Source organism: Microcebus murinus, chromosome 14, assembly GCF_040939455.1.
Source record: "Microcebus murinus isolate Inina chromosome 14, M.murinus_Inina_mat1.0, whole genome shotgun sequence".
NCBI lineage: Eukaryota > Metazoa > Chordata > Mammalia > Primates > Cheirogaleidae > Microcebus > Microcebus murinus.
In genome coordinates this window covers 76,357,618-76,379,820 of record NC_134117.1, presented here as the reverse complement: position 1 = coordinate 76,379,820, position 22,203 = coordinate 76,357,618, and the positions used below count along the sequence as shown (strand labels likewise).

At 36.5% G+C, this 22,203-nt stretch overlaps 1 protein-coding gene across 2 annotated transcripts in view; it reads left to right on the top strand.

Moving 5' to 3' along the window:
- Window positions 1-22,203, top strand: part of LOC142875589 (AN1-type zinc finger protein 4-like) — a 98,846-nt gene that overhangs the window by 55,624 nt on the left and 21,019 nt on the right. For both annotated transcript variants that reach the window (XM_076010299.1, XM_076010298.1), the window contains exons 4-6: window positions 598-665; window positions 5,534-5,720; window positions 13,463-13,610. In XM_076010299.1, coding sequence (XP_075866414.1) covers window positions 598-665; window positions 5,534-5,720; window positions 13,463-13,610 — 403 coding nt within the window. The remainder of the gene's footprint in view (window positions 1-597; window positions 666-5,533; window positions 5,721-13,462; window positions 13,611-22,203) is intronic.

The following is a 22,203-nucleotide window of genomic DNA, read 5'->3' as shown; positions in this document are numbered from 1 at the left end:
GAATTGCACTCCAGTGAGTCTTTCATTTCTCATTAAGTCCTCCCTTTTGTTACTAAGCCATGTGTGGGCACCAGTGGTTGCAAGCATACTTTCTGAGTTTTTGTCTTTTTTCCCCTTCTTTCACATAATTCATCACTCTTAACAAAAGAGGAAAAGTGTGAGGGGCAATTTGAAAAACTGGAAGAGCACTGGGAATTAGGAGAGCTTATAGTTTTGCCATTTTTCTGTGTTACATTTTATTATATAGACCTGCTGTTTTCTAACACTTTTGGTCTTGGGCAAGCCTCTTTTTCTTCTCTGGGCCTCCTGTACCTTATGTGTGAAATAAAAAGGCTAAACCCCATGATCACAGGGGGCTTTTCCAGTAATTTTATTCTGGGATTTCACATTGTATTTAAGGCTTATGAGAACCTTTTCACTTTTTTGTTATGTATACAAGTAAATACATTAACATTTTATATTTATTCACCTTGCTGTATCATTTTGCATTTTAGAGAGTGGGCATTATACCTGATAAACTAGGACATAATTATGTGTAGATTTAACACTGAATATATTTTTATGGTTATGGTTTATTTTTGTGTTAACTATCCACAGCATTTCAGAAGGTTGTACCTTGAAGCTGGTATTGGCTATGCGTGGTGGACCTATAAATACTAGACGAGGTAGGCATTGTGTACATTAAAGCAATTTGACAATGACATTCTTTAAGTCAGCATTTTTATATCCTCAGGTTTTATTCAGGCTCCCCTTCTGCTATTAGGTCTTAGAAGAATCACATTTGATTCTGTAGGAATTGTTCTTCAAAAAAATACATAGGGGTTCGAACTCTAAAATATATTCCAGAAAATCTGATGATTTCTGATTCAATCTAAGGAGATTTAAAAATAAACCTCACCAGCATAGGGAAGGGAAATGGAATGATATAGTATAAATATTATGGTATCATTGTGTTAAGATTCATAGCAGTGTTGTTGCTTTGTTTATTTACAAAACTTATTTATATAATTTTTGTTTTATTTTTTGTGGGTTTTTTTGAGACAGGGTCTTGCTGTGTTGCCTGGGCTAGAGTATAGTGGTGTCATCATAGCTCACTGTAACCTCAAATTCCTGGGCCCAGGCTGTCCTCCTGCCTCAGCTTCCCAAGTAGTTGGGACTACAGGTGCGAGCCACTGCACTCAGTAAATTTTTTTATCGTTTGTAGAGACATGGTCTTGCTATATTGCTTAGACTGGTCTCGAACTTGAACTTTACTCAGTTTTCAATACTTGGAATAATAATTGTTATGGAAAATTCCAGTGTTAGGTGTTTACCTGGTTTGTGATGCATCCAAATTTTATAATATTACTGTGGCCCTGTTGAATCCTTTCTCACAATGTGAGTGGTCTCTGAAGTCCATTCATTCATTCAATAAATACATACTGAACATCTACTAAATGATTGGTGCCATGTTCCAAGTGCTATAAACATGGGAGAGAAAGCCTGCTTCATGACACTGCGTACAATAAATTCGTAAAGAATTGATGTAATTTCAATTGGTTGTTAAGTGCTATTCAGCAAATAGAGTAACCGTGATCACACATCTGTGGAAGTAGAATAGTAGGAAGGGTCTTCAGAGAAGATGACGTGAGTGGAGACTTGACTGACAAGAAGGTTCTAAGTACAGGAAGAGCTGGGAGTATTCACACTGGTCCCTGATTCACGTAGGTCACATGAATCCCTACCAAGTAGAGGTGACTACCCAGAACAGTCCTGCACTATGGACCTGATGGGGGAAGGCCTTCATATTTGTTTGATCTTTCCCTAACCAGAAAACTGAAGGTTAAGTATTGATTCCACTGCTGGCTTACTTCCACGTGTCAAATTATATCCCTGTGCTTCATATGCTTCATAATTTTGGTTAAAAATAGGATTATTACCATTTTTTTCCTTAGCAAACTCAAGAGGTGTCAGTGACATATGTTACTTTGGCTGTTGAACTGTTTTGCATAGATAGAGAAAACATAAGTAATGATGTTAGAGCTGATTTCCACTTCTGATATCAGGGACTTTCTATTAATTGGATTTATGAAATTGTCCTCTGTGACAAAAGATAATGTTTATAGTAATGACTCTGAGGGTAGTGTAAGAATCCTAAGTTTTTACTGAGCCATTATGTTAAGATAGAATTATGTAGTGTTAATGCCATGTGAATTCTACTGTATTATATTGTTGAAAGTTGGTCATTTGTGTGTAGTATAATACTGTTTTTAAATCGGAGTGTTTAATCAGAACACCTCCTTATTAAAACTAAAATTGTTTTAGATGTTTATGAGGAGTGTAAGTGCTACAGATTCTGAAATAAATATTATATATATGTATATTTTTTAAATTTTCTTTTTTTTAAAGGAAGATGAAAGGCTACCCTTTGGTAGTTGAAGCTTTGTAATAAAACTTTGTAGTAATATTTTCCTACAGTTTTCTGTGCCATGTTTGTGAACTGAAAAATCAGCAGCTAGAACTTGTCTGTTTTCTAATATTTTAAAATAAGTTTGAAATAATTTTGCCTTTATTGAATCAACATTTTTAAAACCAAAAGCTTGATATTGCCCACCTTGTGTCATTGAAATATTTGTGAAAAAGAAAAACTGAACCCAGATTTAGGACTTTTCCATATCATATTTGAAAAATTGTATATATATTTTTACCTATTTAGTCTTACTATTTCAGAATCATGGTTTAGAAAGCACCATGGAAGTTCCAGAAATATTTAGCTTTTAAATTTACTTTTGAAATAATTGTTTTCAAGGCAGCATAGACCCTTCCCACTATTCTAAAATTGTTGATTTTCTAAAGCTAAATTGTATCCTATGCGTTATATGCATCATTTTATAGCTGATAAAATCTAAAGGATTTTTCTGTTATGAAAAGAAGTGTTTGGATACAAAAATATAGTTAGAATGAACAATATTTGATAGCACAACAAAGTGACTATAATAAAAAATAAGTTAGGGTATTATTTAAAATAACTTACAGAGTGTAATTGGAATGTTCCTGACACAAAAAAATGATAAATGCCTGAGGTGATAGATACCCCAATTACCTTGATTTGATTAATTCACATTGTATGCCTGTATCAAAACATCACATGTACCCTATAAAGATATATAACTATTGTGTACCCATAATAATTAAAAATAGAAAAATTTTTTAAGAAGAAGTGTATACACTTACATGTGCACAGGCAATCCCAGTGATTCCCTGAGCGAGGCACCCTGTGCTGGTATAGGATAGGCTTTCATGTGGCTGCAGTAATGGCAGTAGCAACACCTGAAAAATCGGTATCATAATTTTTATTTCTTATTAATGTAGTGTGGAAAGTGGAGCATTAACTTAAGAAGGGCAAGAGCTTGTTTGAAAAGTATCTTTTAATATTTATATATTTTATGCCTGTGAAAGTCAGTCGAGGCTGGGCACGGTGGTGGCTCACACCTGTAATCCTAGCACTCTGGGAGGCTGAGGGGGGAGGATCGCTTGAGGTCAGGAGTTTGAGACCAGCCTGAGCAAGAATGAGACCTCGTCTCTACTAAAAATAGAAAAATTAGCTGAGCATCGTGGTGTGCATCTGTAGTCCCAGCTACTTGGAAGGGTGCTTGAGCCCAGGAATTTGAGGGTGCTGTGAACTAGGCTGACGTTATGGCACTCTGTCTCAAAAAAAAAAAAAAAATCAATCAAAGGTACAAATAATTTTCATAAAATAATCTCAATCATATTATATTTGTAAGATTTTTATGTTTTAGTAGTAGAGGTATTGAATTTAGGATATTATCTTTGATGTTTTTACTTCATTGCTTTCAGAGTTTAATATTTTCGTATTGCTGCAACTTCTTTTTAAAGGGTAGTACAGCACTGTGATTCTGTTAATAAATAAATGAAAGTTATGCAGCTTGGGAAATTGTTGCCTCTTTTAGAAGAGAACAGAAGTTTCTGCAGCATGACATAGGAATGTCTTTGGGAGAGAACTTTTTTTTTTTTCCTGAAACTGTTACTTAGACCTCCAAGTCTGAGGTTCAGGGGCTTCTGGAACATTCTCCCTATGAGCCAGCAATCTTTTGAGGCCCATTCCCACCATAGGGTGGCTGTTGTACATGAAAGCAGATTGTAATGAAGGCTGCAGTATCATTCAAACCGAGAGCATCTTTGGACCACTGAAGCTTGCCAGTAGTGGGGGAGTTCAGAGTGACCCCAGTCAGCCTGTGTACCTCTTTGTGTTCTAACTGGACACATGAATACATACCAGGACAATTAGGGTACTAGGAGGATGCTTTTTTTTTTTTTTTTTAAATACTTGACATTTCGTTTTTATTGGAAATAATAAAATTATATGGAGTTGAGCTATTATACCAAATTTCTTTGCTATGGTGGTTAGAGTTTTAACAATCTTTTTTTTTTTTTTTATTTCGGCATATTATGGGGGTACAGATTTTAAGGTTTCAATAAATGCCCATTTCCCTCCCTCCCCCCAAAAGTCTGAGTCTCCATCATGACCATCCCCCAGATGGTGCACATCTCACTCCTTATGTATGTATATACCCGCCCCCCTCACACCTGCCCAATACCCTATTACTGTAGTACCTATGTGTCCACTTAGGTGCTACTCAGTTAATACCAGTTTGCTGGAGAATATATCTGGTGCTTGTTTCTCCATTCTTGGGATACTTCACTTAGTAGTATGGGTTCCAGCTCTAACCAGGAAAATATAAGATGTGCTATATCACCATTGTTTCTTAGAGCTGAATAGTACTCCATGGTATACATATACCACATTTTATTAATCCATTCTTGGATTGATGGGCACTTGGGCCGTTTCCACAGCCTTGCAATTATGAATTGTGCTGCTATAAACATTCGAGTGCAGGTGTCAGGAGGATGCTTTTAAGAAACAACATACTGACCATTTCACACTTTGCAGTGTTAATACACTAAGCAGCCCTTTGTGTTCTAGTTATTGTGTACTTTTAATTATTAAACTTCACATCAAGGAGCAGTTCTAAGAATCAGCCTTTATATAAACCAAAAAGAAAAAGAAAGGTTCACTTCTAATTTCTTACATATGTCTTCCAGTTCTGTATGTGTATATGGGTGTTTGTTTTTTAATCTAAAGTAAGGGGGATTTATGTTGCTTTTAATTATTGATTGTTAGAACCAATATTTGAAAATACAGGAAATAAAAGGTATACAATGAAAATAATCGTAGATAATAATGTCATAGAATCAGCAAATATACAGACTCTAGTCGGCCAGGAAAAAAACCCTCATGTTTTGCTTAAACCCTGTCTTTGAACATAGCAGCACAATAATACATTTCATTTCTCTCATATTGATACAACATAGGGAATGCTGTATTAACTATAAAAAGGTCAGAAACTTATTTGAAGAATATCGTGTATACTTTGTATGCACAGGGTGGTTGTTCAAATTCATCCTGTCACTATACCAAGGTGCATAAAACTTGATATAAATTGAAAGCTTGTTTCAATTTTTCTATTTGTAGTTCCTGTGGAAGATCCACTTAGGGAGATGGCTGAGTACCTGGATTCCAGTCGAGATGAGGTCTGGGAGAAGACCTCCTGCAACAAACAAATAACATTTTTGGTATATCGAGAAGGAGATCAATTGAATTTCTTTTGTGTAATAGATAGGGGAGATGGCACTTTAACACCATTATCTGAATCTTTAAGGTAAATTGGTTTTCATTTGCATGTCTCACTTAGAAAAAGAGAACATGATATGATATGCTCTGTAAACTTTCATGTTTACCTCATAGTGTCAAAATAATCCTAGTATGTTAATAAGACTGACTAAATTTCATGCATCTTGGCCGGGCGCGGTGGCTCACGCCTGTAATCCTAGCACTCTGGGAGGCTGAGGTGGGCAGATTGTTCGAGGTCAGGAGTTCAAAACCAGCCTGAGCAAGAGCGAGACCCTGTCTCTACTATAAATAGAAAGAAATTAACTGGCCAACTAATATGCATATAGAAAAAATTAGCCGGGCACGGTGGTGCAAGCCTGTAGTCCCAGCTACTCGAGAGGCTGAGGCAGTAGGGTCACTTGAGCCCAGGAGTTTGAGGTTGCTGTGAGCTAGGCTGACGCCTCGGCACTCACTCTAGCCTAGGCAACAAAGCGAGACTTTGTCTCAAAAAAATAAAAATAAAAAAAAGAAAAATTTCATGCATCTCTTTCCTATCCCACTCTCCCATCTGAAATTGTTCTTCATATGATTTATATGATGGGTAATTTCTAAAACAAGTTTCTTTACAGAATAGGATATTTCCATTAAAAAAAAAAAAGATTTGTTTCTGTTACCTTATGAAACCCTAAGATGACTATGAGATTGTAGAGTCTTGTTATAATAATGTGTTTTCAATACAACCTTGGCATGATAGAAAGGATGGCCCTAAAGTTGCTTTTCTCTAAATGTAACTTGCTTCTTAAAGGCTGATAAAGCTCTTTATTACTGTGGTCTTATTTTCCTACTCTATGAAAGAGAAAGAAATTATAATATTACTTTTAAAATCAGAAAGAAAAACTCTACAGATATTTAGCTAATATAATATAAAAATTAGAGAATCAGACACGGTGACTTCCAAGTTTCCATGCATGCTGACTTACTATGATTCTCTACCTCCTTTCATGGGAGGTCATTAAACATTTACTGAACTTTTATTGCTGGTCACTAAGCCAGGTACTGGTGTGTTACTGGGATATAATGTTGGTAATTGTTGTAAAAAGATGTCAGAATCTCTGGGAAAACAGATGAGAGGGCTTCATTTTGCCCAAAAGGTAGAGAGTTAGAGACAACCTCTGAAAAGAAAACCTTAAAAGAGGAGTGGGGTAAGAGTTTGCCAGGCAGACAAAGAAAAGAAAGGTGTTACAGATAACTGAAGTCAATGCTGCAAAATAAAAAGCTAGTGGTAAAACTGTTCAAAGAAAAAACAACTTGTGTTTGGAGAACAGTTTCTGTGGGTCAGGAGTCTAGTCACAGTCTAGCTGGGTGCTGTGCTCAGGGTCCCATAGGCTGCAGTTCAGGGTGTCAGCAAGAGTGTGTTCCTATCTGGAGGGGAAGTTAATCCACTTTCCAGGTCATTCATGTTGGCGTAATTCATTTCCTTTCAGTTATATAAGAAGGGCCCCATTTTCTCATCAGCTGTTCAATAGAGGCTTCCCTCAGCTCCCTTTTGATTAACTCAGTCAGCTGCTTTGAGGCCTAAATTACATCTGCAAAGTCCCTTTACCTTTGCCATATTCAGTTGGCTAGAAGCAAGGCAGATGTCACGCCCATACCCAAGGGTGGAAGACCACAGGGTATATGAATACCAAGGGTTGGGACTCATTGAGATTCCCTTAGGATTCTGCCCATCACAGATTGTTATGCGTAAGAAAGATTAGACTCAATATTTGCGGCCACAGACAGCAGACTATGACAAATGGTTGCTGACTATTGGCTCCAACATGCCAGGGTCTGGTTTGTACTACAAATGTGGCATAAACGTGCAGGCTGGAAGTAGATAAGATGTAGCAATGAGGACTACTGCCTTGAATTAATAGGATTTCTTCACACCAGTTTCTCCACGTGCCTGTCACTGTTGTTAGTACACCTCTTTTGGCTGTCTTTTCCTAAAGGAGGACATCTAAGTTCCTTACCTTAGAATGTGAACCGCTTTACAGCTGTGATCATGGGTTTTCCAGGCCTTTTATCATGCCATGCTTTTAACCATCTTTTCCACTTTCTGTGAAATATCATTGCTTCCATTTTCTTCTTAGCCAGCTTCTGTTGTGTTTGTGACTTAGCCCAAATCTCATCATGGAGTTCAATTAAAATTGTCTTGTTCCTCTCAAGATACTTTTTGGATTATTTTTCTCTTCCTTTCTATTTACCTACCACAGTTGGACAAATAAAGGGATGGGATGAATGAGAAACGGAGGAGAAAACGATCTAGTTATACTGTAAAGGACCTTTATCTTACCTGTTCTGGAAGAGGCTTTTTCTTATTCTATAATAGGGAGCAGCAAATTTTTTCTGTGCAAATAGTAACAATTTGGGGATTTTCATGCTAAGAGACAGCATCAAGGATATTATGTAGGTACTTATATAATAAGAGAGAAAATATATTTCCACAAAAACTTTTACTGACAAAGTGCAAAATACAACAATTGTGAATTTTTTTCCTTTTCATAATACAAGTCTACTTATGAAAAGAATGGAATTCTTTTTTTGTGTGTGTGGGAGTAGTAGTTTACCTAATTGAGGTTGAAGTTAGTGTTGCCTATCAAATTTGCAGATTCAGTCACAAAAGTTTACCTGTTAATGTTGATCTGTAATGAGATTTTATGTTCTTTATCTTTGAAATTTTTTCACACAGGTAAGTGCTGCCCTCCAGATCAGGGATATTAGTCTGTGAGCATATGATTTCAATGGCACGTATTCATCATATTGAAAGCCCTTTATAGAATTCTGTTAGGTATTCTCTTGCTGTTTGCCTTAGAAGCTCCTCAATTACATATTTAGATGGATTTTGAAATACAGAGATTTTCTTTGAATTTGCCCTGAGGTATAAAAACACTGCTAGAGGCTGGGCGCGGTGGCTCATGCCTGTAATCCTAGCACTCTGGGAGGCTGAAGTGGGCGGATTGCTGGAGGTCAGGAGTTCAAAACCAGCTTGAGCGAGACCCCGTCTCTACTAAAAATAGAAAGAAATTAATTGACCAACTAAAAAAATATATATATATATATATATATACACATATATACAAAAATTAGCCAGTCATGGTGGTGCATGCCTGTAGTCCCAGCTACTCAGGAGGCTGAGGCAGTAGGAGAGCCCAGGAGATTGAGGTTGCTGTGAGCTAGGCTGACGCCATGGCACTCACTCTAGCCTGGGCAACAAAGTGAGACTGTGTCTCAAAAAAATAAACAATAAAAAAAAAAAAATAAAAACACTGCTCGACCTTGAGCTTGGAAATATATCTGCTGCCAATTTTTGTGGTAATGGAGATCTTGCTTCGTTTCAGCTTTTGAAAGCACGGAAGTATTGCAGCCTACCAATTATGTGTGATTCAGACACTAGTTGTCAAAATGACATTGCAGTATAAGTTTCACATATAAGCATTGTTTTGTCTTGTAATATTAGGTTGAATTTGTTAAGAAACATTAATAAGTCCACAGCAAAAACTTACTTCCATAGACTCAGTGTTCGATAATAGTGGTTGAGGGCAGCTCTTCTCATTCAAAATTTTTGAGCTAAAAAAATCATAAAACTTTATTACCTCTAAGCCATTAAACTGATGATGGATAAGTCCAGGAGACAGTTGAAGTTTACCACTGACACTACTGGCTCCATAATACGTGACAGATTCATATATTTACTGCAGAATACCTGCTGATGAATAATACAGCGAGTAACCGTGGGCTTTAAGCGCCTCACATGTTCTCTCGCTTTATCAAGTTTTCCAACTAAGTTTTTTTTCTGTTCCACACATATTATCACCCCACCAATTATAGCAGTTTTCACTTCAGTTTGTACTGAATTAGTGTTATAGCAACTTCTTTGAAAATATTAATATTCTCACATGTTATAGTTTCATGCATATTGTTCATAGGGGCTAACTCTTCAGTCATTTCAAACTTGGTGTTGATGCCCTGAAAAAACAGTAACAACTGAGCAGTATCAGTAACATATGTCAACTCAGACATGTGCTGATGCCTAGACTACAGGAACCCACTGCTACATTTGACTGGCTTGAAAAAAAACAAAACAAAAACCAAGGAAAACAACTCAATCACTTGCCTTATTTTCTAATTGACTATTGATATTGCTTCTGATGTTGTCAGCTCTTTGAGAAATTGTTCTTGCTGGGAAAAGTAGTCTTTAAACAAGCTAATTTTCTCTGGACATACTTCTTCAACTGCTTTGATCAAACATGGTTGAATTAATTCAGTATTGATAAACAGCTTTTCTTGCTTGGCTAGGAAATAAGCCACTCAGAAACTTCTATGTATGTTGCCTCATTTTCATTTTTTATTTTTGTGAAGAAATTCTATAACATGCGATATTCCATTGTAAATCTTCTAATTTTTCTGATTATTGCATTCCTACAAGTTGGGAATATTGTGATGAGATGAGTGCTTATGCTGTTTTCCTTTAGCACAGCTGTGGTGTCATTGTATAATAAACATAATGCTTTACCATCTGATTTATAACAAATAATCTACTGTACCTTAGAATTACAACCTTTAAAGTCTACTTTTCTTGTTTTGACATGTTGGTTGTATGCTGGTACTTAAAAAAAAATGATACTATAGCAATACATGTGGCACTGAAAATGCTGTTGAATTAACTGTGTCACTATGATTTGTAGTTTGCCACCCCATAGTACAGAGCAGTGAGAGAGCCACATACAATTTCTGTCATAGCTACTCAACTCTGCCCTTGTAGGCAAAAGCAGTCATATGTAATATGTGCTCAAGGGAGTATGGCTATGTTCCAATGAAACTTTATTTATGGACACAAATTTCAATATCATTTAACTTCAATGTGTTATGAAATACTATTATTTTGATTTTGTTCCAGCTATTTAAGAGTGTGAAAAACCATTTTTAGCTTATGGGCCACACAAAAACAGGTGGCAGGACAGAGTTGACGCATGGCCATAGTTTGCTGACCCCATCTTTAAGAAGAAACAGGGAGAATTGGGTATTCATGTGATTCATTTGGATACAAAATCAATATCAGTCTTTTTTAGAATCAAATGTTTTCTTCTTCTTTTTCTTTTTTTACTTTTTATAGGTTCTTTTTCTGAGGAATTTAGTCTCAAATCTTTTTTGTAGATCATACCACCTTACTATTTTTATTAAGTAGGAAGAAATATTGCAAGACTTAATGGTAAATTGTCTGTGAAAGTCAAATGAGGTCTTTGCTTTGGTATGAAGACTTATGTTGAAATAAATATCACATTCACCTATCTCTTACACTTTAAGCATATTATTAAAAGATTTAAAGTTATATATATAGCACTCAAAATATTTAGAAATTCAAGAAAATATTAGAATAAATATTAAGAAAGATGTCTTTGGATTAAGCTTATAATTGTCATCTAGTCTAGTTAGATTTTTTTCATCTAAAATAATGTCATCCTAGTTTAGTTAGATTTTTTTCATCTAAAATAATTTTGTGATTGGCTTCTAACTGATCTCTGCTTTGAGAGAGAAAACACAATAATGTGGTTCTTTGAAGAATATTAGGTAAATTTAAAAGTGTTTTTATACTCTAAAATGCATCCAATGAAATATTTTCATGATTGTTCTTTTTACATATATATTCTATGGGAGAATAGATCTTTTCATGACTAAGGTTGAGCAGAAACTTCTTCCGGTATTCTTTAAAGGTATGTAAGTTAAAATGCCACAAGCTAACAGAGAAGTATTTAAAATTAAAATATCGCAAGGTAACCAAGAATAGAGTATACTTGAGTCATTCCTTCTAACTCCACAGGGTGAAATTATAAAAATCTTCATGCAACTTTCTTTTTCAGGTACTGTCTATTAATAGTTGACCTGAAGACAAAAGCCTTTGCACACTATAAGTTCTGTCACCCATTTGGGTGCACAAGCATGATGCAGTAAAGCTGTAATTTGGTGCCTGGGGAAGCAACAGAAAGTAGTAGAAAAAATCAGCTTTGGAACCAGACAAATGGGAGATTTGAATCTTAGGTCCATCATCTGCTGGCTTTCTGGTCTCGAGCCAAATCACTCAACCTTTCTCAACTGCAGTTTCTTCATTTATAAAATGAGATATAATATCTACCTTATGTAGTTTCATGAGGATTAGGAATAATGGGTGGGAAGTACCTGGCAGAGTAGGCATTCAGTAAGTGGTAGACAGTATTGTTACTTTAGTGTTGCACTTGTGTCAGTTTCATACCATATAGGCATTGGCAGTAGATAGCAGTGACAGTCATGAGTCCGGCACTACAGATTGAACTGGTTGTGGAGACAAGTTCCTGCATTCTTCCTTCTGATACACATGTCTGTGGTGCATGTAATTAACCCACAATTTTAAAATGTCATCCGTTTCACCATATAAAGTTTAGGAATGGAGCCATCTACTCTCTGTTCTGCTCTTGTTTGGTGGTAGTATATACTATAGAAGTGTTATGGAATATGCCCTAATAAGGCTGCCCTAAATTGTTTCCATTTCTTACAACTACATAGACTAGGAAATTTTATTAACCCTTATACTTGTGTAGCATAGCTAACATAATTTAGTTTTCCTTCAAGTAAATCAGAGACAGTGACTAATATGTGTTCTTATTCTGCTCTAGTTAAAGCTTTAGGCCGGGTGCGGTGGCTCACGCCTGTAATCCCAGCACTTTGGGAGGCCGAGGCGGGAGGATCGCTTGAGGCCAAGAGTTCGAGACAACCCTGGGTAACATGGCGAGACCCCGTCTCTACAAAAAATAAAATTTTAATAATTTTCCACATATGCTGAGCTTGCGTTTTTTTCAAATCCTTACCATTCTAATTTTCCCATGATTGAAAAGATCAATGGAATTTCAGTATGTTTGTGTTCAGCTAATCAAACAATTGGATATGTGTAAGCACTTTGTCCTGCATAAATACTAGGAAGATGAATAAAGTCTAATACTTGCTTTCAACTTGCTTACCCATGGGGGAGTAAGAGGGACAAACAGACACATAAGTGTAAATATGAGGGTAATGTGATGTGTCATTGTATTATATGATCAAAGAGGAGGGGCTCCAAATATTAATTATTTTAAAATATAAATAAATGTCATGATGGTTGTTCAGTAACTGAAGCATTAATATAATTTGTCTCATGACTTGACTGGGTATATTTTTGCCATGGTGGTTACATTTTCAAACACACTTAGAAAAATTTTGTTATCCTGATTTTTTAAAATTTATTTTTGTTCTTTGAGAACAGAAAATGCTCTGATGACACCTGTTTATGAATTACTTTGTTTAGTGAGAATCCCCTCAGAATGAATAAAAATCTGTACTTCTGTGCCAGTTTTTTTTTTTATTTTATTTGGTTCATGAAAATCTGAGCCTGTTGAGGTTGCACAATCATCAGCATTGGCTGATAAAATGAAATCAGAACATTCTTGTAGAAATGGATTTTGCCTCTTTGGGAATTTATAGCAGGTGCCAAAAGATCTTCATTTATGATATACTGAATTTAAAGAAGTTCAGCTATACACTAGATCATGCTATGAATTCCCATTTAATTTTTTTATCCTAAGAAGTACATTTCTTGAAATATATTTCCCTTGCATTTACATTGACAAAAGAGATTTAGTGTTTTATTATTAACAACATCTATTGGTTGCTGTTGCACATAGAGTATTTTAGTTACTAAGCAAGTGTCAAGCAGATTTCAAGTAGTTACTGTTTTCTTTGCAGCGGTGGTTCTGTGTATAATTTATATACGGATGAGGATGAAGAAATTGAGCCTTCTCCTTCTGGACAACAGATAATTGAAAATTCAATAACTATGAATAAGATGAAGCTACTGAAGGCTAAGATGGGGAGCATGAATCTCAGCAAAAAGGTGAAGCTGTCGGCACTCGGCTAGGCATTTCTCTAGCTTACCCTGCAGGGCTCATGGTCTGTTGGTAATTGTGAAAAAAAATGTTCATAAAGTATTATTTCAATATTTTGGCATCAGTTGTTTACTGAAGTATTAAAAGTGAAAATTGGTTTTTTTATAGGCTGGCAACACATCTGAAGGGATTATACTGCTCTTAAAATAATTCATGATTTTTAAAATTTAATAGCTCTGGAGCTAAGAAGGATAATAAAAGATAGATTAATCTTAATCTTGCAATAATTACTTTTAAATGATACAGTAATATTTACTTTATTATGGGTAAAAATATCTACTGTGTTTCACTTTAGGAGATGGTCAGTTTTCCAAAGTAATTGAACTAATTAGCAGTGAGTGGGAGTTGTTTTCCCACATTTTTACCAGTATTTGGCATGGTCTTCTTTTTTTTTGCCATTCTGGTTGGTATGTAGTGGCATCACCCTGTGGTTTTAGTTTGCATTTCTATGATGACCAAGGAAGTTGAGCACCTTTCATATGTTTATTGGGCATTTGGATATCCTTTTTTGTAAAATATCTGTTCACATCTTTTGCCAATTTTTCTGTTGGGTTTTATGATTTTTGTTATGGATTTTTTTTGAGGTTCTTTATATATTCTGGATGTAAGTCCTTTGTCTCAGGTATTTATATTGCCACTCTGTTGCTTTCCTTTTTACTCCTATTCATGGCTCCCCCTTTTTCATATATAATAAAATTCACAAATCTTTAATGTACCATTTGATGAATTTTTACGTTGATGTATACTCATGTAGACACACCCAAATTAAAATAGGACCTGTCTTTCACTACAGAAAGCTCCCTCATAATCTTTCCCAGTCAATCCCTGCCTTTTCCTACTCCCATAAATAACTACTATTCTTACATCTATTACCCCATAAATAATTTTTACCTCTTCTTGAAATTTATATAAATGAAATCATAAAAGAATGTACTCTTGTTTTGGTCTGGATTCTTTTACTCAGTATATTTTTTTTATCCATCTATGTTTTAGCAAGTATCAGTTATTCTTATTGTTGTATACTAATCTATATGGTTTAATTTGTTTCTCTCTTTTCCTTTTGATAGGCTTTCAGGTTGTTTCTAGCTTTTGGCTTTTATCAGTAAAGCTGCTTTGAACATTCGTTTACATTCTTTGATGGACATAGGAACTCTTTTCTTGGGAGTATATGCCTAGCAATGGACCTGCAGAATCATAGGGAAGATACATTTTTAACGTTAGTGGTGATGCCAGACAATTTTGCAAAGCTTTTGAACCAGTTTACACTCCCATCAGCAACAAGGGTTCTAATTTATGCCTTGTCCAATACTTGATATTGTCATTCCTTTTCATTTTAACCATTCTGGTGGCTGTGTAGTAGTTTTCCTTTTTGTTGCTCTAATGAAGAATAATGTTGATTTTTCATATGCTTCTTGGCAATTAAGATATTGTCTTTTGTGAAGTACCTGCTCAAGGCTTTTGCTCATTTATAATTGGATTATCTTTGGATTATTTGCCTTTTGCTTATTGATATGTAGGTATTTTTATAAACTATAGATACATGTTCTTTGTCAGATGTATGATTTTTTTTTTGTTTTTTTTTTTTGAGACTGAGTCTTACTCTGTTGCACTCACTAGAGTGAGTGCCTTGGCGGCGGCCTAACTCACAGCAGCCTCAAACTCCTGGGCTCAAGCAATCCTGCCTCAGCCTTGCGGGTAGCTGGGACTACAAGCATGCGCCATCATGCCTGGCAAATTTTTTCTATTTTCAATTGTTTGGCCAATTTCTTTCTATTTATTTATTTATTTTTGAATCTATTTGACTTTATTTAGATTTTTTTTTTTTTTTTTTGAGACAGAGTCTCGCTTGTTGCCCAGGCTAGAGTGAGTGCCATGGCGTCAGCCTAGCTCACAGCAACCTCAAACTCCTGGGCTCAAGCAATCCTCCTGCCTCAGCCTCCCAAATAGCTGGGACTACAGGCATGCGCCACCATGCCCGGCTAATTATATATATACATATTAGTTGGCCAATTAATTTCTTTCTATTTTTATAGTAGAGACGGGGTCTTGCTCTTGCTCAGGCTAGTTTCGAACTCCTGACCTCGAGCAATCCGCCCGCCTTAGCCTCCCAGAGTGCTAGGATTACAGGCGTGAGCCACCGCGCCCGGCTTTTATTTAGATTTTGATAAAAGGAAAAATCACAATATCCTATGGACTCATAAAATCACTTTCCTTAATAACAATTTATTTCAGGACACAAATAAGTTAAGAAAATACATGTTTGATATTGTGAATAAAGATACATGTATTATATTTCTATTATCTATAAATTAACATGATAAATAGGAAGTTCAGTGAAACAAAATAGAGATGGCATGTGATTCCAGAAAAAAGTAACTTACGCATTACAGTCCAACAGAATTGAAATGTTAGGAATTTATGCAACAGCCACTTAGTAAAACATTTCAAAGTACAAAGAGAATGAAGATAAAATGTTATGAGAAGACATAAGGAATATAGAGCATGGATTTCCAAAGTAGCCCCTTGTATGCCTTCATAGAAAAGAAAATCAGACAAAAGGAACTGAAATATTCATTGAAGATTTAAATTGAAGAGCAGTTTTCTATACAACCATAGAGTCTTGAGTATGGAAACACAGAGAATTCTTCTGGTTTAAAGAATATAATCTCATTTAAACCAATATTAGCCAAAAGTGTATAATTTCATACAAGGATGAAGGATTATCACAGAAGCCAGGGAGAAAGTAAAACTGTTTTTATTGATTCAGAAATTTGAATTCCACAAGAAGTATTTCCTGTCCCATTGAGCTATGTATGTACTGTCTACTGTTAGTGTGTATATATGTGTATGTATGTGTGTTAGAGAGAGAGATTGAGACACAGAGAAACAGAAAAAGAAAATGAGAATTGTCATGATTTTTTTTTCTTTATGTGGGCCTGTTTATCTCTATGCATGTGGTGTGGCTAGGTTCAACTCCACGTTTTCCTTTTTTTAATTTTTTAAATTTTATTTTAGCGAATTATGGGGGTACAAGTGTTAAGGTTACTTATATTGCCCATTCCCCACTACCCCCTCGAGTAAGAGCTTCAAGCATGTCCATCCCCCAAACGTTGCACATCTTACTTGTTGTGGTTGTATACATCCATCCCCTCCTCCCCTTCCCACCCTCCCAACACCTGGTAAATGTTATTCCTATATGTCCACTTAGGTGTTGATGCGTTAATAAATACCAATTTGCTGGTGAGTACATGTGGTGCTGGTTTTTCCATTCTTGAGATACTTTGCTTAGTAGAATGGGTTCCAGCTTTATCCAGGAGTGTACAAGAGGTGCTATATCACCGTTGTTTCTTAAAGCTGAATAGTACTCCATGGTATACATATACCATATTTTATTAATCCACTCATAAATTGACGGGCATTTGGGTTGTTTCCATAGCTTTGCAATTGTGGATTGTGCTGCTATAAACATTCAAGTGCAGGTGTCTTTTTCATAACGTGGCTTGATCGTTTGGGTAGATGCTCAGTAGTGAAATTGCTGGATCAAATGGTAGAACTACTTGTATTGCTTTGCGGTATCTCCATAATGCTTTCCACAGAGGTTGAACTAGTTTGCAGTCCCACCAGCAGTGTAGGAGTGTTCCTCTCTCTCCGCATTCACGCCAGCATTTATTGTTTGGAGACTTTTTGATAAAGGCCATTTTCACTGGAGTTAAGTGATATCTCATTGTGGTTTTGATTTGCATTTCCCTGTTGATTAGAGATGTTGAATATTTTTTCATATGCTTGCTGACCATTATTCTGTCTTCTTTTGAGAAGTTTCTGTTAATGTCCTTTGCCCATTTTTTGATAGGGCTATTTGATTTTTTCTTGCTGATTTTCCTGAGTTCTAAATAGATTCTAGCTATCAGCCCTTTATCAGATGTGTAGCTTGCAAAACTTTTCTCCCATTCTGTGGATTGTCTGTTTGCTCTCTTGACAGTTTCTTTGGCTGTGCAGAAGCTTTAATTTCATTAGGTCCCATTTGTTTATTTTTGTTGCTGTTGTGATTGCCTTTGGGGTCTTCTTCATAAATTATTTGCCTAGGCCAATGTCTAGAAGAGTATTTCCAACATTTTCCTCTAGAATTCTAATAGTTTCACACCTAAGGTTCAAGTCTGTTACCCAGCGTGAGTTGATTTTTGTGAGAGGTGAAAGGTGTGGGTCTTGTTGCAGTCTTCTACATGTGGCTATCCAGTTTTCCCAGCACCATTTATTGAATAAGGATTCTTTTCCCCGGTGTATGTTTTGTCTGCTTTGTCGAAGATTAGTTGGCTATATGAGGATGGCTTTATATCTGGGTTCTCTGTTCTGTTCCACCGGTCAATGTCCCTGTTCTTGTGCCAGTAAAAAGCTGTGTTAATGACTATAGCCTTCTAGTATAGTTTGAAGTCTGGTAAATTGATACCGCCTATTTTGTTTTTATTGCCTAGGATTGATTTTGCTATACGGGGTCTTCTCTGGTTCCATACGAAGCGTAAAACTATTTTTTGTATATCTGTGAAAAATGATGATGGTATTTTGATAGGGATTGCGTTGACTCTGTAGGTAACTTTGGGTAGCATAGACATTTTAACAATGTTGATTCTGCCGACCCATGAGCACAGTATATTCTTTCATCTGTTTACATCCTCTGCTATTTCCTTCTTCAGTGTTTCATAGTTTTCCCTGTAGAGGTCTTTTACCTCCTTAGTTAACTATATTCCAAGGTACTTTATTTTCTTTGTTGCTATTTTGAAGGGAATTGAGTCTTTGATTTGGTTCTCACTTTTACTGTTGTTGGTGTATACGAATGCCTCTGATTTCTGTGTATTGATTTTATATCCTGACACTTTACTAAATTCATTTATCAGATCAAGGAGTCTCTTGGTTGAATCCTTGGGGTTTTCTAGGTATAATATCATGTCATCAGCAAAGAGTGAGAGTTTGATCTCTTCTGCTTCCATTTGGACGCCCTTAAGTCTGGTCTCTTGTCTGATTGCTGTAGCAAAGACTTCCAGCACTATGTTGAACAGAAGTGGAGATAGTGGGCAACCTTGTCTTGTTCCAGTTCTAAGTGGGAATGCTTTCGATTTTCCCCATTCAGTCTGATGGTGGCTGTGGGTTTGTTATATATGGCTTGTGTCATTTTTAGGTAAGCCCCGTCTATGCCTATTCTGTTGAGCATTCTAATCATAAAAGGGTGTTGGATTTTGTCAAATGCTTTCTCTGCATCTATTGAGAGGATCCTATGGTCTTTGTTTTTGCTTCTGTTTATATGGTGAATTACATTTATAGATTTGCATATGTTGAACCATCCCTGCATCCCTGGGATGAAGCCCACTTGGTTGTGATGAATTATTTTCTTGACAAGCACCTGGATTCGATAGGCTAGCATTTTGTTGAGAATTTTTGCATCTATATTCATAAGGGATATTGGTCTATAGTTTTCTTTTTTTGTTGCATCCTTTACCGGTTTTGGTATCAGGGTTATATTTGCTTCATAAAATGTGTTGGGGAGAGTTCCATACTTCTCGACGTTGTGGAATAATTTTTGCAGGATAGGCACCGGTTCTTTGTCGGTGTGGTAAAATTCAGGTGTGAAACCATCTGGTCCAGGACTTTTCTTTTTAGGAAGGTATTTTATTGCTGTTTCAATTTCAGTACTTGATATTGTTCTGTTCAGGAATTCTATTTCTTTCTGGTTGAGCCTAGGGAGGCTGTGTATTTCTATGATATTGTCCATTTCCTCCACATTTTCCAGTTTGTGTGCATAGAGGTTTTTGTAAAATTCATATATTATATCTTGTATTTCTGTGCATCAGTTGTAATCCTTTGTTGTTCCTGATGGAGCCTATTAGAGATTTTTATTTTCTGCTTTTTGTTAGTCTAGCCAACGGTGTGTCAATTTTGTTCATTTTTTCAAAGAACCAACTTTTTGTTTTATTAATCTTCCGTGTAGTTTCCCTGTTGTCAATTTCGTTTAGTTCTGATTTGATCTTAATGATTTCACTTCTTCTGCTGGGTTTGGGGTTGGTCTGTTCTTCTTTTTCCAGCTCTTTAGACGATTCATTAGGTTGTGTATTTGTGATCTTTTCAACTTTTAAATATAGGCGTTTATGGAAATAAACTTTCCTGTCAGGACTGCTTTAGTCGTGTCCCATAGGTTTTGGTAACTTGTGTCACCTTTGTCGTTTAGTTCAAACAATCTTTTGATTTCCATCTTGATTTCCTCGTTTATGAAGTGATCATTCAGCAGAAGGTTGTTTAGTTTCCATGTCTTTGTGTAGAAAAAAGGACTCCTGTTAGGATTGATTTCTACATTTATTCCATTGTGGTCTGAAAAGATACATGGTATCATTTCTATTTTTTTAAATTGTTTGACAAGTGCTTTGTGTCCTAGGATATGGTCAATCTTGGAGAATGACCCATGAGCTGATGAGAAGAATGTATATTCAGTGGTTTTGGGGTAGAATGTCCTGTTGATGGCATTCAGGCCCATTTGTTCTAGGGTTCTGTTTGAGTCCATTATTTCTTTGTTGATTTTCTGTTTGGAGGATCCGTCTTGTGCTGTCACTGGGGTGTTAAAGTCTCCAACTATTATGGTGTTGCTGTTTATCCATTTGTTTAGATCCAGTAGAGTTTCATTTATGAATCTGGGTGCACCAAGGCTGGGTGCATATATATTTAGAATTATGTCTTTTTGTTGAACTGTACCCTTCACCATTATATAGTGACCTTCTTTGTCTTTTATTACTTTTGTTGATTTAAAAACTAGGTTGTCAGTAATCAGCACCGCCACGCCAGCTTTCTTTTGGTTTCCATTTGCTTGAAGTATTGTTCTCCACCCCTTTACCTTTAGTCTAATTGCATCCTTGCAGGTTAGATCCTGAAGGCAGCAGATACTTGGCTTGTGTTTTTTTTATCCATTCGGCCAGCCTATGTCTCTTGAGTGAAGAGTTCAAGCTATTCACATTTATTGAGATAACTGATAGGTGGGACAGATTTCTGTTCATTATGTTGGGTTGAACTTTGTTGCTTTGTTTTCTCTCTTGAGCCATTGTAGTGTCTGGGCTTTAATCTTTAGCTTTGAGTAGTTTTACATTCGTGAGTGTTTATTGTGCTGATCCATGGGTAACACTGTTTTGAGTACTTCTTTAAGGGCTGGTCTTGTCTTGGTGAATTCCCTCAGTCTTTGCTTCTCTGAGAATGTCTTGATTTCTCCTTCATATACAAAACTTAGTTTTGCGGGGAATAAGATTCTAGGCTGGGCATTGTTCTGTTTCAGAAGAGTGAGAATGGGGCCCCAGTCTCTCCTTGCTTGTAAAGTCTCAGTAGAGAAGTCTGGTGTTATTTGAATTGGCTTTCCCTTGTATGTTACTTGCTTCTTTTGTCTTACAGCTCTTAGAAAGGCCTCTTTAGTTGATATGTTGGTCAGTCTGATGACTGCATGTCGTATTGCCTTCCTGTTTGCATTGAATTTACCAGGGGTCCTGTGAGCTTCTTGAAGTTGTATATCGAGATTTAAGGCCTGGGAAATTTTCCTCTATTATATCTTCAAATAGCCTGTCCAACCCTTGAGTGTTGTCTTGTTTCCCTTCTGACAACCCTATGACCCTCACATTAGGTTTCTTGACATAATCCCACACCTCTTGTAGGCTTTGCTCTTTTCTGTTGTTTCTCTGCTCTATCTCTGTGACTGATTTATTTAATTGGAAGGTGTTATCTTCAATCTCTGAGATTCTTTCTTCTGTTTGATCTACCCTGTTCTTGAGGCTTTCCACTGTATTTTGTAGTTCCCTGTATTGATTCTTCATTTCCAGGAGTTCGGTTAAACTTTTCTTCATTGTATCGATTTTTTTAGTGAACTTTTGTTCTAGTTCCTGGAGGTTTTTGTGGTTTCTTTGTGTTGGTTATTGAGTTGTTCTTGCGGGTTGTTGAATTTTCTTATGATCCTCATTCGGAATTCCTCTTCTGTCATTTTGGTTACCTGATTTTGGTTGGTGTTTGTTTCTAAGGGGCTGGTGCTCCCCTTTAGGTGTGTGGTTTCCATTTGGTTCTTCATATTTCCAGAGTTCCTTCGCTGATTTCTTCCCATGTTGATCAGTTGTTGCTTCTTTCCTTTAGGTTTTCGTTTGGGTATTCCCACGTCTTGTTTAGTTTCTAAGTCGGTAGGTTGTGTCTGTGGCTGAGATTTGACCACTCCCTGTATAATGAGTCAGTAGGTGCCGTGAAGAGGGTGTACAGGATGCCCTCCCTGTCAGTAGGAGGTGCTTGCTTGGAGTAACATGCTATGTTGTTGTTTTTGTGACCTGTGACCTTCTCTTTTTCCTGTAGGGAGGCATTCTAGTGCCTCCGGTGGTGGGTGGGGCCCTGGTACTTCCAGGTGTGTCCTTTTCTCCCCCTCAGTGAGGGATGGTCTAGGAGAGAGTCTGGGCGGAGCTGGGTGGGGTAAGCCTGCCCTCAGGCACCACCAGTGCTGTTAGCAGGGGTCAAAGTTCTGTTCTCTGCTTCCAGGAAAAGCTG